The 13156-nt window shown below is 35.8% G+C and overlaps 1 protein-coding gene across 2 annotated transcripts in view; it reads right to left on the bottom strand.

Annotated features, from left to right (window-relative positions):
* Positions 1–13084, bottom strand: part of ESF1 (ESF1 nucleolar pre-rRNA processing protein homolog) — a 53433-nt gene extending 40349 nt beyond the window's left edge. Inside the window, exons 1-8 of one of the 2 annotated variants that reach the window (XM_015240869.3) lie at positions 13016–13084; positions 11545–12226; positions 6716–7086; positions 5384–5497; positions 4719–4819; positions 3555–3707; positions 2116–2230; positions 304–451 (exon numbers count right to left, since the gene is read on the bottom strand). In XM_015240869.3, the coding sequence (XP_015096355.1) occupies positions 304–451; positions 2116–2230; positions 3555–3707; positions 4719–4819; positions 5384–5497; positions 6716–7086; positions 11545–12184 (1642 nt within the window). In that variant the 5' untranslated portion in view covers positions 12185–12226; positions 13016–13084. Of the gene's footprint in view, positions 1–303; positions 452–2115; positions 2231–3554; positions 3708–4718; positions 4820–5383; positions 5498–6715; positions 7087–11544; positions 12227–12769; positions 12938–13015 lie in introns of those variants that run through there. The other variant, XM_006206191.3, reaches the window with a different exon arrangement.
* Between the last annotated feature and the right edge of the window lie 72 nt (positions 13085–13156).

Raw genomic sequence — 13156 nt, 5'->3', positions numbered from 1 at the left:
GTGATTGCATAACACATGAGTCATGACAAGTCTATAAGGCCTGGCTTTTTTTGTGAGGTCAGGGTTTTAGAAAGTGTTTATGGTTAAAGAAATTCAGGCTAAAAAAAAATTTCTAAATAAAAAATTTCAATTACTATCTATACGTGTATATAATACTGTATATGTGAGCGTGCTTTGCAGAAGGATTAAGAATTGGTTTGGTACTCCCTTTTAAGCTACTGCCAAAGACATATTTCTGTTAACAAGTCTAGATGAGGCATCTAAATGCTTACAAATGAAGAACACTGAAAGATGAACAAGTACCTTGTAGCTCCTCTTCTATCTCCTCTTCATCTTCACTAGAGGAAGCTAAGTAGGCTTGAAAATCCATATCCAAAAGCTCTTCCTTTTTAAATTTCCTATTGAGTGTTGTAATTCTGTCATGATCAGTTTCATCCCAAGTGATCTCCACCTTTCATAACAAAAGAAAAAAAATTGGAAATGTCAGCAACCCAATTTTGTTAAAGAATATTTATCATTAACTTGGATGTTTAACAGTAAACTAAAAATGTTAACATGTGCTAAAACAAATGATAAATAACATGCTTAATGAGAAGTGTTCTATTCGTGGAAAGGGAACCATTTCAATTAATCTGTGCCTTTCTCCTCCTAACTCTCTGCTTTATGCAAGGTGTTTCATTATTGGGAATAAAAATTCACCAGTGTGTGGACTAATTATGGTGAAAAGAAATAAGAAAATGCACTAGTTAAAAAGTTAACATTATTATGAATGAGTCAAAACATGTTTTTCACCTGGAGTTCTAGGCATCCAGGAAGTCTAGAAACTATGTGAAATTCATCGACAAACCTTTCAACACGTCAATTCAGTCCATTTTCCAAAACAGATTAAGAGCCACTGATGAGAAAGGCATCTACTGGTTGGAAGTACAGTGAACCCCTGTGACACCGGAACTGGTCTGTCAAATGGTCAGTTTAGTGACTGGCTCCTGCCCTCTCTGGAGCCTTCATTCTCAGTCAGGTTAGAGGTTTTACCTTCATCACAGGGCGGGTCCCATATCTGTGTTTTTTTCCTCAGGTTAATCTCCCCAGATCAGAACAACAAAATGGGCACCAGTTAACCAAGAGATGTGATCCTTAAAATAGCTGCTATTGTTGCAGAAATTCCAGCTAGTCACATGATTCAGAATTACTCCTGTTCTGATAATTAAGACTGAGCTGATGACCACAAAACCACTGCTCAAAGTGGCACAGGTGAGGATGATACAGCCAGACCGAAGGAACTCCATACTGGCTGGCTGGATAGGCTTGCCTATTTTTCAGTCTTGAAAACAACATGATCCTACATTTTATGTGACTGAATCTTTTAGCCTTCTTTATTGCATAAGGGTGGGGTTTCACTACACTCAGTCACTAACAGCCACACAGTTCCCACAGGCTGCAGGTGACATGCCATGGCAGATACAGCAGCTCTCCCTCTGCCACCTGCCTGTCCTCAGAAGAACACAGTGGTTTGTCACCAGAAAGGCAGTGAGAAGACTGTATGGCCGCCGCAGAGTCCAGCCATGGACAGAAGGTAGACGGGGTGGAAGAGCAGAGAGAAGCCAGGCAGCTAAGTAACAAACTAACTCAACAGAAATCTTCTGGCTGTTCATTATTAAAGGTTAATTTGACATCTAGTAGTCCTGAGCTATTCTACTTCAATTGTTTTTCTAGTTTTTTGTATCATATCTGCAGAAAAATGTGTTCCTATTTTAAATTTTCACTAGTTTTGTTTTAACTGTGATTTGAAGTAATCTGTTCTCTCTTTCCCCCCTACTCCCCAGGATATTAATAACTGACATATTACTTACTGAAGAATCTAGTTAAGCAAGTGTATGGGAAAGAGAAGAGAAGAAGAAACATTTGCAGGTAACTGACTAGGCATAAAGGCATAACAAAAATCTGAAAATAGGTTCAAACAGATGTGGCAGATAAAAATGCAAATACACTTGTGCCTCAGTTCTATTTGCACTTATGCATTAAAATTTTGAATACTTTCCATTTCTAAAGATGCTATTAGCCAATAACAAAGTCTTTTCTTAAAGCACTGCAGCTATACATCTTCTAAAGAGGTACCGTTGATGTTCCCATTGCAGCAGATGTGAAGTATTTTGGTTTATATGCTGTTAAATCCACTTCTGAGGCTACATCTTTCGGCTCATCATCGAAAGTAGTATCATCTGGTATAAACCTAAGAAACAAAGAAAAAATAAATGTATTTAAACATATGTTGCAGTGATAAACAACCAGAGTATAGATTCTCCTCTAATTATGTGTAGTTTATCCACAAATACCATATAAGAGATTCTAAAGAACACACATGTGGATGAAGCAAACAATGTTAGAAATAACCTTGGCACAAAATTTCTGAAATTCATAAGCTATAAATCTGTAATTCCACTAAGTCTGAGTAAACTCTGAGTAGGTAGAAACCCTGCATTAGGAGTCAGTTAATATGACTCAGGTATAAAGGAATGTTTGGTAACTACTATTTAAACATTCAAAACAATCACCTCCCATTGAAACTGCTAACAGAAAAGAGGAGGAAACAGCTTGTTTGATGACCTATGTATGCCTTTGTTGCTATATACTTATGCATGCTAAAATCTTATGCCCAATTATCAATTCAAAAATTTTATTCGTATTTTTCCACCAGTCAGAATGCTTTTGAAGTGTGAAAGCTATATAGTGACTATGAATTAATACATTTTTTCCCTAAAATATTTCATTCTCAGAACAAAGCCTCTAACAAACCTGGATACAAAGAAGTGATTTCTACTCTAAGTGTCAAAGTAGAATGGTTTACTGGGTTCAAAGAACTAGGATAATGATAAAACGGTGTAGTAGTTTGGATTCCTGGTTTCCTTAGAACAGACATCCACAACCCTCTACAGTTTTTCACGTCAGGTCAGTGAAGCCTGAGCACGTGGTGGAAATAACACACAAGTCTGAAGACAATGCCAGCAACACTATCCATTCACCAGGCAGCACTGCCCAACAGGACTTTCTGTGACAATGGAAATATTCTATATCTGTTCTGTACAACATGTGGCCATTAAGTACTTGAAACGTATCTGGTGTGAGTAAGCAAATGAGGTTTAAAATTTTTTAATTTCTAGTTAAATAAATGTAAGCAATCCAGATATGACTACTGGCTGCTGTATTAGATGGCACAGATCTAGAGATACTAGTTTATTAGCAAATTCCTTTGCCCTACCTTAATGCTTTTTTAAAAGTTACTTCACCTGGTTGCTAGTTCTAAAAGAGGTGCAAAGAAGTATCACTACATAAAACCTATCATTCTAAAAACATAACCGACATATTTGAAAGGACATAAATGTGAGGTGACTCATATCTAATACTCTAGCATTTTCTCATTCCAGTTTTTTTTCTTAAAAGTGCTCTATGCTCTTTTAGAACGTGAAACAGCAGAGCGCACTACCAGTTCCAATATTTCAGTTCTTATAATCATGCTGTGTTACAACACTAAATTGGTAAGACACACACTAGATTACCTTAGATCCACGAATGAACAACTGCTTTCGAATTCCAGGCCATCACAATCCTCGTAAATTTTAGCGGCTGTTTCAGGAGAATCACAGTCTACTACTGCATAATAGTACTTCAGTCGTTTGAATTGATAATCTCTCAGTTTTTCTCTAGAGGTCCTAGAAGGGGAAAATTCATTAGACTTACTTAAACAGAAACAAAAATCTTCACCTCCCTTTAAAAAAGAAATGTAATTGTTTCAAGAAAAATATATTACAACCTGGTCTTCATTCTAATCCACCCTTCCTTTATGACTTTGCCTTCATGTACATTAAATACTTAAGTTCATTTTGTTTTTTTCAACAAGGTACAGACTAGCGATTTTTACTGTAATTTGGTATTTAGAAAAGGAAAGAAAGAATTACACGTGCTTACCTGTGATTCTAATTCTTAGAATAGTTATTTGTTTCGCTATCAAATATAGCCTTCTCAAGTAAAACCACTGGAGAGGATCATTGTATTATTAAATATGCTAGGAAAGCATTAGTTTTTATTATAAAGGAACTCCTGCTCTTGTAAAACTTTATTCCAGATTCATGTTTTTTCAAGTCTGAATGGTTATAAGTTCAATTTACTTAATTACAACACATTCTTTGAAGGTCTTCATCTGCTCTCTTTTGCCACCCATCTATTTAACCACCATTTTTATTAAGTGCACATATAGCTCCATCTAGTGGATTAAAAACTATCTTAAATTTTTTTAAATACTACATTATGGCAAAGAATTTTTCCTATCATTTTTAAATTTTTCTATTTAATCCTTAAATAAGAAAAATTACATAATTCAAAGGCAAATAGTTTCAATGCCACTTAGGTAGAAAGCAACATCTCAGAAAAAAGCAAAACTTACTAATTCAGAGCAATGAGGCTGAGAACTCTAAATCAATTTAATCATGAAATGTTTCTCAAAAATGCAGTAATTATTTTCACGAATACAGAAATATAAATACACATAAAAAATGTTGAAATTGTGTGCCACTTCTGACAGACTTTAACTTGCTTTGCAAACAGTTTTAACTACAAAGGCTCATGTGAAAACTTTAGTCCCAACTATTAAAGTGATCAGAATTCTGAATTAGTGACACGAACTTATATGAGGTTTAGTTTTATTTTCTAGAATGATTTAATACCAGTCCTTTTCAGGGGCGTCTTCAGGAATACTTAGTAACTCTACTGGTCCTTGAACTTGCTCTTCCTTCATCCTCTCCTTTCCAAACTCCGAAGGATATATCTAAACACACACACAAAATAAGAGCAATGTAATTAATTAGTACTTCCCTTTTCTTATAATATCCAGAACTGTCAAGGTCAGGAACTCTAAGAGTTACAACTTGACTCAATGAAAACACCAGTAATGTCTCACTTCCAAACTCACTATAGGAAGCTAAAGCATCCTGAGGAATAGTCTTAAAAATAGTCATTTTGGCTGGAGAGTAACAGATATGGGGTTTGGGAACAAAAACAGAGTATCTCCTCTATATGTTCTAAGGGTTCCAAAGGAAAAATTAAGAAAAGTGAAACAAGATTCTAAGCTCAAGGAATACAATGTAAACACATGAAAATGACTGGATTCAATACTTTAAATAAAATATATGAAAATGATTAAAGAAACACATAAAACATAAGCAATGAAGAAAAATAATTTGTAATAATCAACTTATCCCTAAGTCATATCATTTATCTAAGACTTTCTTTTAAAGAAATTCTGAAAACAGAAGAGAATTTCTTAAAAAAGAAAAAAAAAAGAGAAAAAAATGCTTAGAAATATCTACATCAAAGTGAAATCAAGTCTCACCTTTACAGAAAATATAACACCTCCTTTAGGTTTAAATGAATTGAACAAAGCCAGCAAATCTTTTGCCTTCAATCTATCCCAGTCCATGTTGCAAACTGCTAATCGATGTGTAATCTAAGAAATGAGAAAAATTAAGTATTACATATCTATATCATTCCCAATGCTTACAAAATTAAGATACTTAAAATATAATGCCTTCTTTCCCCCAAAACCTGAAATCATTAATCTAAGTGGTTTCAACATCTAAAGGAGCACTTAAGGGGGTGTGGGGGTGGGAAGGGACAGACTGGGATTTCAAAATTTGTAGATACTGACAGGCATATGCAGACTAGATAAACAAGAGTATACTGTATAGCACAGGGAAATATATATAAGATCTTGTGGTAGCTCACAGCAAAAAAAAAATGTGACAATGAATATATGTATGTTCATGTATAACTGGAAAACTATACTCTACCCTGGAATTTGATGCATTGTACAATGACTATAACTCAATTAAAAAATGTTATAAAAAACCCCACTAATCAATCAGCTTATGTTATTAACTAACTTCATTTATTCATTTCTGAGCCATCTCTATCTGATTGTGAATCTCCATGTTCCCAACACTCTAAGCTGAGACTGTACCTACATAAAATAAAAAGAAATGGAAAAATTTCCAACATCAGATTATGTAATCAGGCCATAAGAGATGCTCAATAAATATTCAATGAATGAAAGTCCAAGAAAATCTATTTTGTTTAAGAGAAGGTTTACACAAAAGGAAGATGTTTAACAGGATTTATCGCCAAATATTAATAATACATTATAATAATGTATCCAAATAAAATGGTAGACACATTTAAGGACAAAAAAATTAAATTAAATTAAATAAAAGAGCACTTAAGATGGATAATACAATGGTAGAAGTGTCAACAGAAAAGCACTTTGGTTCTTAGTTCTTGAATCAGAATATGATGACGAGCTGATTTTTTAACTACCAAGTTTATTAAGCTATTTTATCACTCGTGTGAGTAAAGTTGAGTATAATACTCTATAGCATTTTTAATAGGTGCAGCAGGAATTGAAATGTAAACTTCTAGCTAAAACAACAATTTTCTCAAAATTTCACATGACTTTTACTTATACAGAAGTTCATCCCTATCTGCTTGGACAGACATCTAATTTAAATAGGTATATTCTGCATCAAGAAGTTTTAATTAGAATCACCACCAAGAGTATTATTTACCAAAAAATCTTTTCCTTATTAATTTAATGACATCAATTCTATCATCCATAAAAGCTACTTGTACGGTACTCTTGACAAATAATCTTATTTATTCAAAAGGTCACCTCATCACCCCGAGGAGCATCTTTATCTAATTCTCTCCATGCATGCTCAAAACCAGATTCCTCTGGAAGTAAATCTGCCATATCTTCTTCATCTTCAGAACTAGTTTCTATATTTCCTTTGCCCCTTGCAAGATCAGGGCCACTGTCACTTTCATCATCATCCTCACTATCCTCCTCCTCATCATCATCATTTTCATCTCCACCATCGTCATCACTGTCAACATCATCAGTGGCAGCTCTACCAATGCTTGTAATTTCATCTTCAGAATCTTCATCACCTCCAGTTTCACTAGCACTTTCTGAATCTTCCTCCAGAGAATCTTTCGAGTTTTCATGACTATCACTGTCTCTTGCCATCACGAATGGAACCACTGCAAAAAAGGTCAAAGGAGGGAGAAATTAACAAAATATAAACACTGAATTAAACTGAATCCAAATTATTGTGACCTCAAACCCAGTAAAAATAATAATTTCTATGAGACTAAAGGAAAATATAAATTCAGCAAAATTCATGCCAAACCACATTATATAATAAAGGTCTTAATATATACCCAGATCACAAAGATTCACACACTCATTCAATATTTATGGAATGTCTGCTACGTCTAGGTACTCAGTATACTACCACTAGCAAAAGAGAAGCAAGCAATGCCCTCAGTGAGCTTCCAATCAAGTAAGAGGATAGACGAACAGATACTGATCAAGTAAAATCAACCAAATTCATAAACATTAAAATATGAAATTACAACTAGGATAAGTGCCAAGAAGAAATGTTGTAAGATGCCATGAGAGCATAAAACAGAGGTCTCTGAGTGATAAACGAGCTGCTATTTGAGGGATTTAACACTGGAGGAATTAAGTCACCAGGGTTAGACTAACAGATGAGGGGAATGCCACAGCAGTAACAAAAGCGTATGTGAAGATCCACTAGTAGGAAAAAGCTGGCAAGCATGTCTGGATTACAGATAGCCAGGAGTCCAGTACAATGAAACTGAAAGAGTTAGGTAGATGTCACACTATCCCAAAACCATGTAGAAGGTTTGGACTTAGTTGTAAAAGCATGAGAAGCCACTGTCTTTTCAGAAGTAGGGGCATCATGAGATTTGCAAATTGAGATCATATTGACTACACCGTAGAAAACTCGACTAGGAGTCATGAGTGGATGCGAACAGAGAATTAAAAAGGTGGTATAGCACTCTGGGCAAGAAATGAAGGCAACACTAAGCTGGTGGCAATAGAGATGCAGAGTAGTGAGTCAGTTTTGACTTTCAGAGTCAGGAGGTAAAACCAACAGTAATCAGTGACAGGGACTTGATATGGAGCATAGGAATTGTGAAAGTATCAAAGGTAAGTCTTAGCTTCTCAGCTTGCAGAGCAAGCTAGCTGGCTAGACGGACAGAGAAAAACAGGCAATGATGGAAGAGAACAAGTCTGTCTGGTGGAAGTAGATCATGAATGTAGTTTTGGATAAGCTCAATTTGAAGTGCCTTTGAGTCATTTAAGAGGACACAGAAAAGACTGTGAGTCTACAGCTCGGAGAAGTCTGAGTTGGAGATAAAATTTTGGATCATTCATGTATAGCAATAACAGAAGTTGTGATGTGGATGAGATCACCTACGAAGAGAGCAAAATAACTTTTCTGCTAAATCATGCACTTTGCAACTGACTTATGATTAGCAATACATAAAGACTGTTTTCACTTAAGTTGGGGATTTTTTGGCCCTCAGTACTCTGCAAGGGCTCATTTCCTATTTCTAAAGCAATCATATGCTTCCATCTACTGTATGTGTATCTCTGTGTGTGCAGATGTATCTTATACATTATACTCATCTTTAAGTTGGAGCTTATATTTCTGCTGATTCCCAGGCTCTAAGCTTGGAGAATTAAAAACAAATCTAAAAGTTTAAGAAATGAAATAAAACTGAAACTTAGTTTTTCTCTTGGTCCTATCATCTTACAATGCTCATTCACTAACCAAATATTGAGTACTACGTACTAAGCATTGAGCTGCAGGAAGTGAAAATGGAGATGATTTGTAACATGATCCCATGCTCTTCATGGGCTCATACACAAAAAGGAATAATTTACTGATTTATGGAACTATGTTCTAAAGCACCACAGAGTGAAATAATCTAAATTTGCTTGCAGAGAGATAATTGTAATAAGGAAGGCTTCACAAAGATGCCATTTGACTTGAGACCAAATGAAAAGGAGTTAGGAGGAACAGCAGGAAATGGGCTTTTATCTTCGTGTCAAAAGAGAGTGGGAAGTAATAAAAGATAACTAACCAGTAGATGTGAAAAAGTCAAAAAAAAAAAAAAGGCATTATCAGAAGTTCTATATATGGGATCAGAAAAACACCACCACAATAGTGAAAGAAAGTTACTATGAGGTAAGCATCAGAATTCACTTTTAAGCAGTAAGCTTAAAATAACACTTTGGGGACCTAGATCTCTCTAGTATTGTAGTATTTCTCAAGCATCAGATATTACTATACAATTTCCATGATTTTTGCATATCACTGATATTTTTCACTAAGTTGATTTTTTTAAATTAAAAATATTAGCTTTGTTTCAAACAATATCCTTGAAGTCATAGATGTGATGTGGTGGTTACATTTTTTCCTAAGATGCTGAAATACATAACTATTACTATTAAAAAGTTTGATTATTAAACTTTGATTATTACTATTAAAAAGTTGATTAACATACAACATCTCCTCATGTATGACAATGGTACACATATCACATTTTGGGTTGTATAATAAATTGATACATGGGAGACTTAAAGAGGCCTAGTATTTTAGTATTTTTGACAATATCAAGTACATTCAGAGTATTTATTGATTTACTAAATATCTGCTCAGAGCCCACTTTGTACAAAGCCTTATTCTAAATAATGTGGGAATACAAAAATAAGCAACTGCATCTATTCCTAGATGGTACCACTTTACTAGTGATTGTAAACACTACTTACATACCTACTTTAAGAAAATGCTTTATCATTTTCTCTGATTATAAAAGTAATTAAAGCTCATTGCAAAAAAATTAAGAAAATATGATTTAACGAAGAAACTAAAGATGGCTAGTTTTTCATTCAGAGATAACTAGGTGGTTATTCTGGTGCATAACCTCCTAAATTTGTTTTCTATGATACACCCACTGATTTTTTTTAAGTAGCTAGTCATACCATTTATTCTATTTTGTAACCTATTTCTAAAACTTCATATGTCACAGACATGTTTGGATATATTACAATTTACCTACATCCTGAAATTTAGAATTCTGCCCATTGCCTGATACTTTCTACCTCCCAAACGTGACACTGGCTGGTCAAGATGTCTTTCTGCCTTTTCCTGATTCCTACCCTCCCTGGGTCCTGTAATCACAGCCAGCCTTTTCCTGGCTCATCTGAACATCATGAATTTTCAGTGACAACAACAATCAGCAACACCAACACTCAAAATTTCCTGCTGCCAGAGGTGAACCAAAATTTTAATAAGCTCAGAAAACATGTAAACATGAACTAGAATCAGATGTTTCCTACTGAGTTTCAAACAACCATTTCTAGCTGTATTATCCATTCACTCCTTCAGAGACCTTATTATCTAATCAAATGAGAATACTGATCTCTTCTGAATATGCCCAAGGATATCTTCACTCAAAAAGGTCTTCCCATGTAGAATACTCTGGTCCCCAAACTTAATTTTTCCAAATCCTCACCAAAATAGCATTTCACCTATGAATTTTTCTCAGATTACCATATTTTGAGTGACCTCCTCTGAATTCAGAGCTCTATCCTGAACATCTTTCATGGCACTGAAAATTATTCTATTTCATATTATGGTTCTGAATAATTTCTTCCACTTTAGATCTGTGCTGTCCAGTATGGTACCCAGCAGTCACATGCGACAATTGAGCACTTGAAATGTGGCTCGTCCAACTTGAGGTTAGCATGAAAATAGTATGTAAAATATCTCAGTAAGTTTTTATATTGATTACATACTGAATTAACTTTTTGATATTTTGGATTAAATAAAATATACTAAAAAATGAATTTCACTTCTTTTTTGTTTTTACTTTTTAATATGTCCACTAGAAAATTCAACATTATATATTGCTATCAGACAGTGCTGCTTTAGACCAGTGCCGTGGCACAGAGTCTAGCAGGCTGTTATCTGCGAAAGGGGATCTACAATGAAGCGAGAGGGCTTACTTAAATCAAGGCCAAACTCCAATCACCAGACCATGTACCCTGCAGAGGAGCTGTGCCTGCTCAAGGGAAAAGAACCTGTTGCTTCAAAGGTGCTGTCCTCAACAAACTGGGAGCTCTGGGAGCTCTGTGTGTCCAGAAGAGCATATCTATTTCTAATTTGCATGGGCATCATATAAATTAGCAGGAGCCCTGAGATGGGAGATTATGTCTTACTCAATGTACCATCTGTCACATATTAGTTACTAAAAGTAGTTGAACAAATGAAGGAATGGATGAGTCTCCAACTCTACTTACCTTACTTAGACATACCTCTCATCCTGTGATGAGAACATGTTACTCTTTCACTGGTTAGAGAATGTAGCTGCCACCAGTGCCCACTACAAGTCAAAAACCACTGCTTAGCCTCAAGACTCAAAAATATTTTCCCTCCCTTCTATTATAGCACCAAATAAAAAATTAATCATATAGTATTTCTTATTTTATAGCTTTATACTTCCAAATAAGTATTTGATTATTCCCATGACACTATGAAAGCACTTATTTCCTTTTTTTTAAAAGTCACTATAAAAGCAAATAAGGTAACACTAAAGAATCCTTAGCTCTTTCCAACCAACCTGATTGCATTCCTCTTCTTGTCTCAGAATACTTGACTTTGGGAGACTGCACAATTTCAGAGGTGCCCAAGTCTGTCATCCTTACTTTTCCTTTGGGAAACAAGTCTGTACTATGTTGAACAATGTTTTTTTTCCCTTCTGTGCTTTTTTGTGTAAATTCTTTGCTATCAGTCTTGGGACTCATGGAATCTGTCTTCTTAGATTTGCATGAGCTTTTTACTTTTTGAACTCTCTCAGAGTTATCTAAATCGTTTTTATTCCCAGAATCTTTTTGATTAACTTTCTTAGTTTCTTCATTTTTCTCCTCAACAAGATTTTTTGATTCTACTTCATTCTTAGTCTGGGCTTTTTTCTTCTTCATTTTCTTTTGGCTCAATACTTTGTTATCTTCATCAGAGACATCTGAATCAGAATCTGAAAGGTCGTAAAAACGTTTCAAGTCCTCTGTTGTGCTGTGGCTGATGGGACGTCCTCTTTTATCCACCGCGTAGTTCAATTTGAACTTCTTGTCATGAAACATTGCTCGAAATCTCTTGTCAATTTTGACTTTTCGATCCTTTTCTGGCATTTCCCAAAATCTCGGGTCTTTGGCAACACGCCTAAACCGCTGGTCACTCATTATTTCTTGTTTGGACGCCATTTTAAAGTGTCTGACTGGACAAATGCTTGAGGAAACCAAACACTAAAAAAAAATAATAATAATATTAATAATAATGAAAGGTCAGTAATATAGTTAAATAAGATGCTTTGGGAAAAATATTAATTCACAATACTAAGTTAAATGTTAAATAAAACAAAATAGGTCTAATTTCATTTCCCAAACTTATTTTGAGCCACATGCAGAAAAGCAAAAACAATCAGCATATTTTCTTTCAAGTTCAGAGCATCTGGAGAAACAAATTTAAGGCAAAACCAAGCAGAATTCCAGGACTTCATGGAGGTGGGCAAATGATTACTAGCCAACTGCACTTACTTAGGTGTTCTATCTTTCTACTTGCATACCTGAGTGTGTTACAAGTAAAAAGGTAATGCAATCAAAATATTCCCAAGCCTCAGTTGGTCTCATTTGTTTCTTCAAATTCTGGTCCCATTCTCTCCGTTAATCCTTCCCTCATAGAACGAAAGCACTCGATAAACGTCAGATATTCGGAGAGCAGAAGGCGACCTGACTTCGTCTCCGACGCCGGCCCTCACCTCCGTAGCCCACTCATCCCCTTCTACCCACCCTCTAACGCAGGCAACACCAGGGTGATTCTGGAACTGGGATCTCCTTCCCAACTCCTAAACCTCAGAGAGCCGCCTTGGGGCTGAGGTCCTCCGACAGGACCCGGAACAGGAGCAAGGAGGCTTGAAGAATGGGGTTGGAAAGGCAAGGAGGAAGGGCATGGCCCTCACGAGTCCTAAGTAGACTTCCTCAGAGACTGGTTCTGCCCCCTCCACAGCCCTTCTTCCAGAACACAGAACCACTTACCTCCTCCGAGTCCTCTCCGAGACTCACATGGGCCCCACACCCACAATCCTCCGCGCGACGCACTGCGGTTACGGCACGCGAACTGGGTCAAACTACTTCCGCTTGCCTTCTGGGAAGCTCTCCTGAGTCTGCGCCGAAGCC

This window comes from Vicugna pacos, chromosome 19 (genome assembly GCF_048564905.1).
Source record: "Vicugna pacos chromosome 19, VicPac4, whole genome shotgun sequence".
Classification (NCBI taxonomy): domain Eukaryota; kingdom Metazoa; phylum Chordata; class Mammalia; order Artiodactyla; family Camelidae; genus Vicugna; species Vicugna pacos.
Note: the sequence above shows the minus strand (reverse complement) of the source record. Positions and strands in the feature narration are given on the sequence as shown.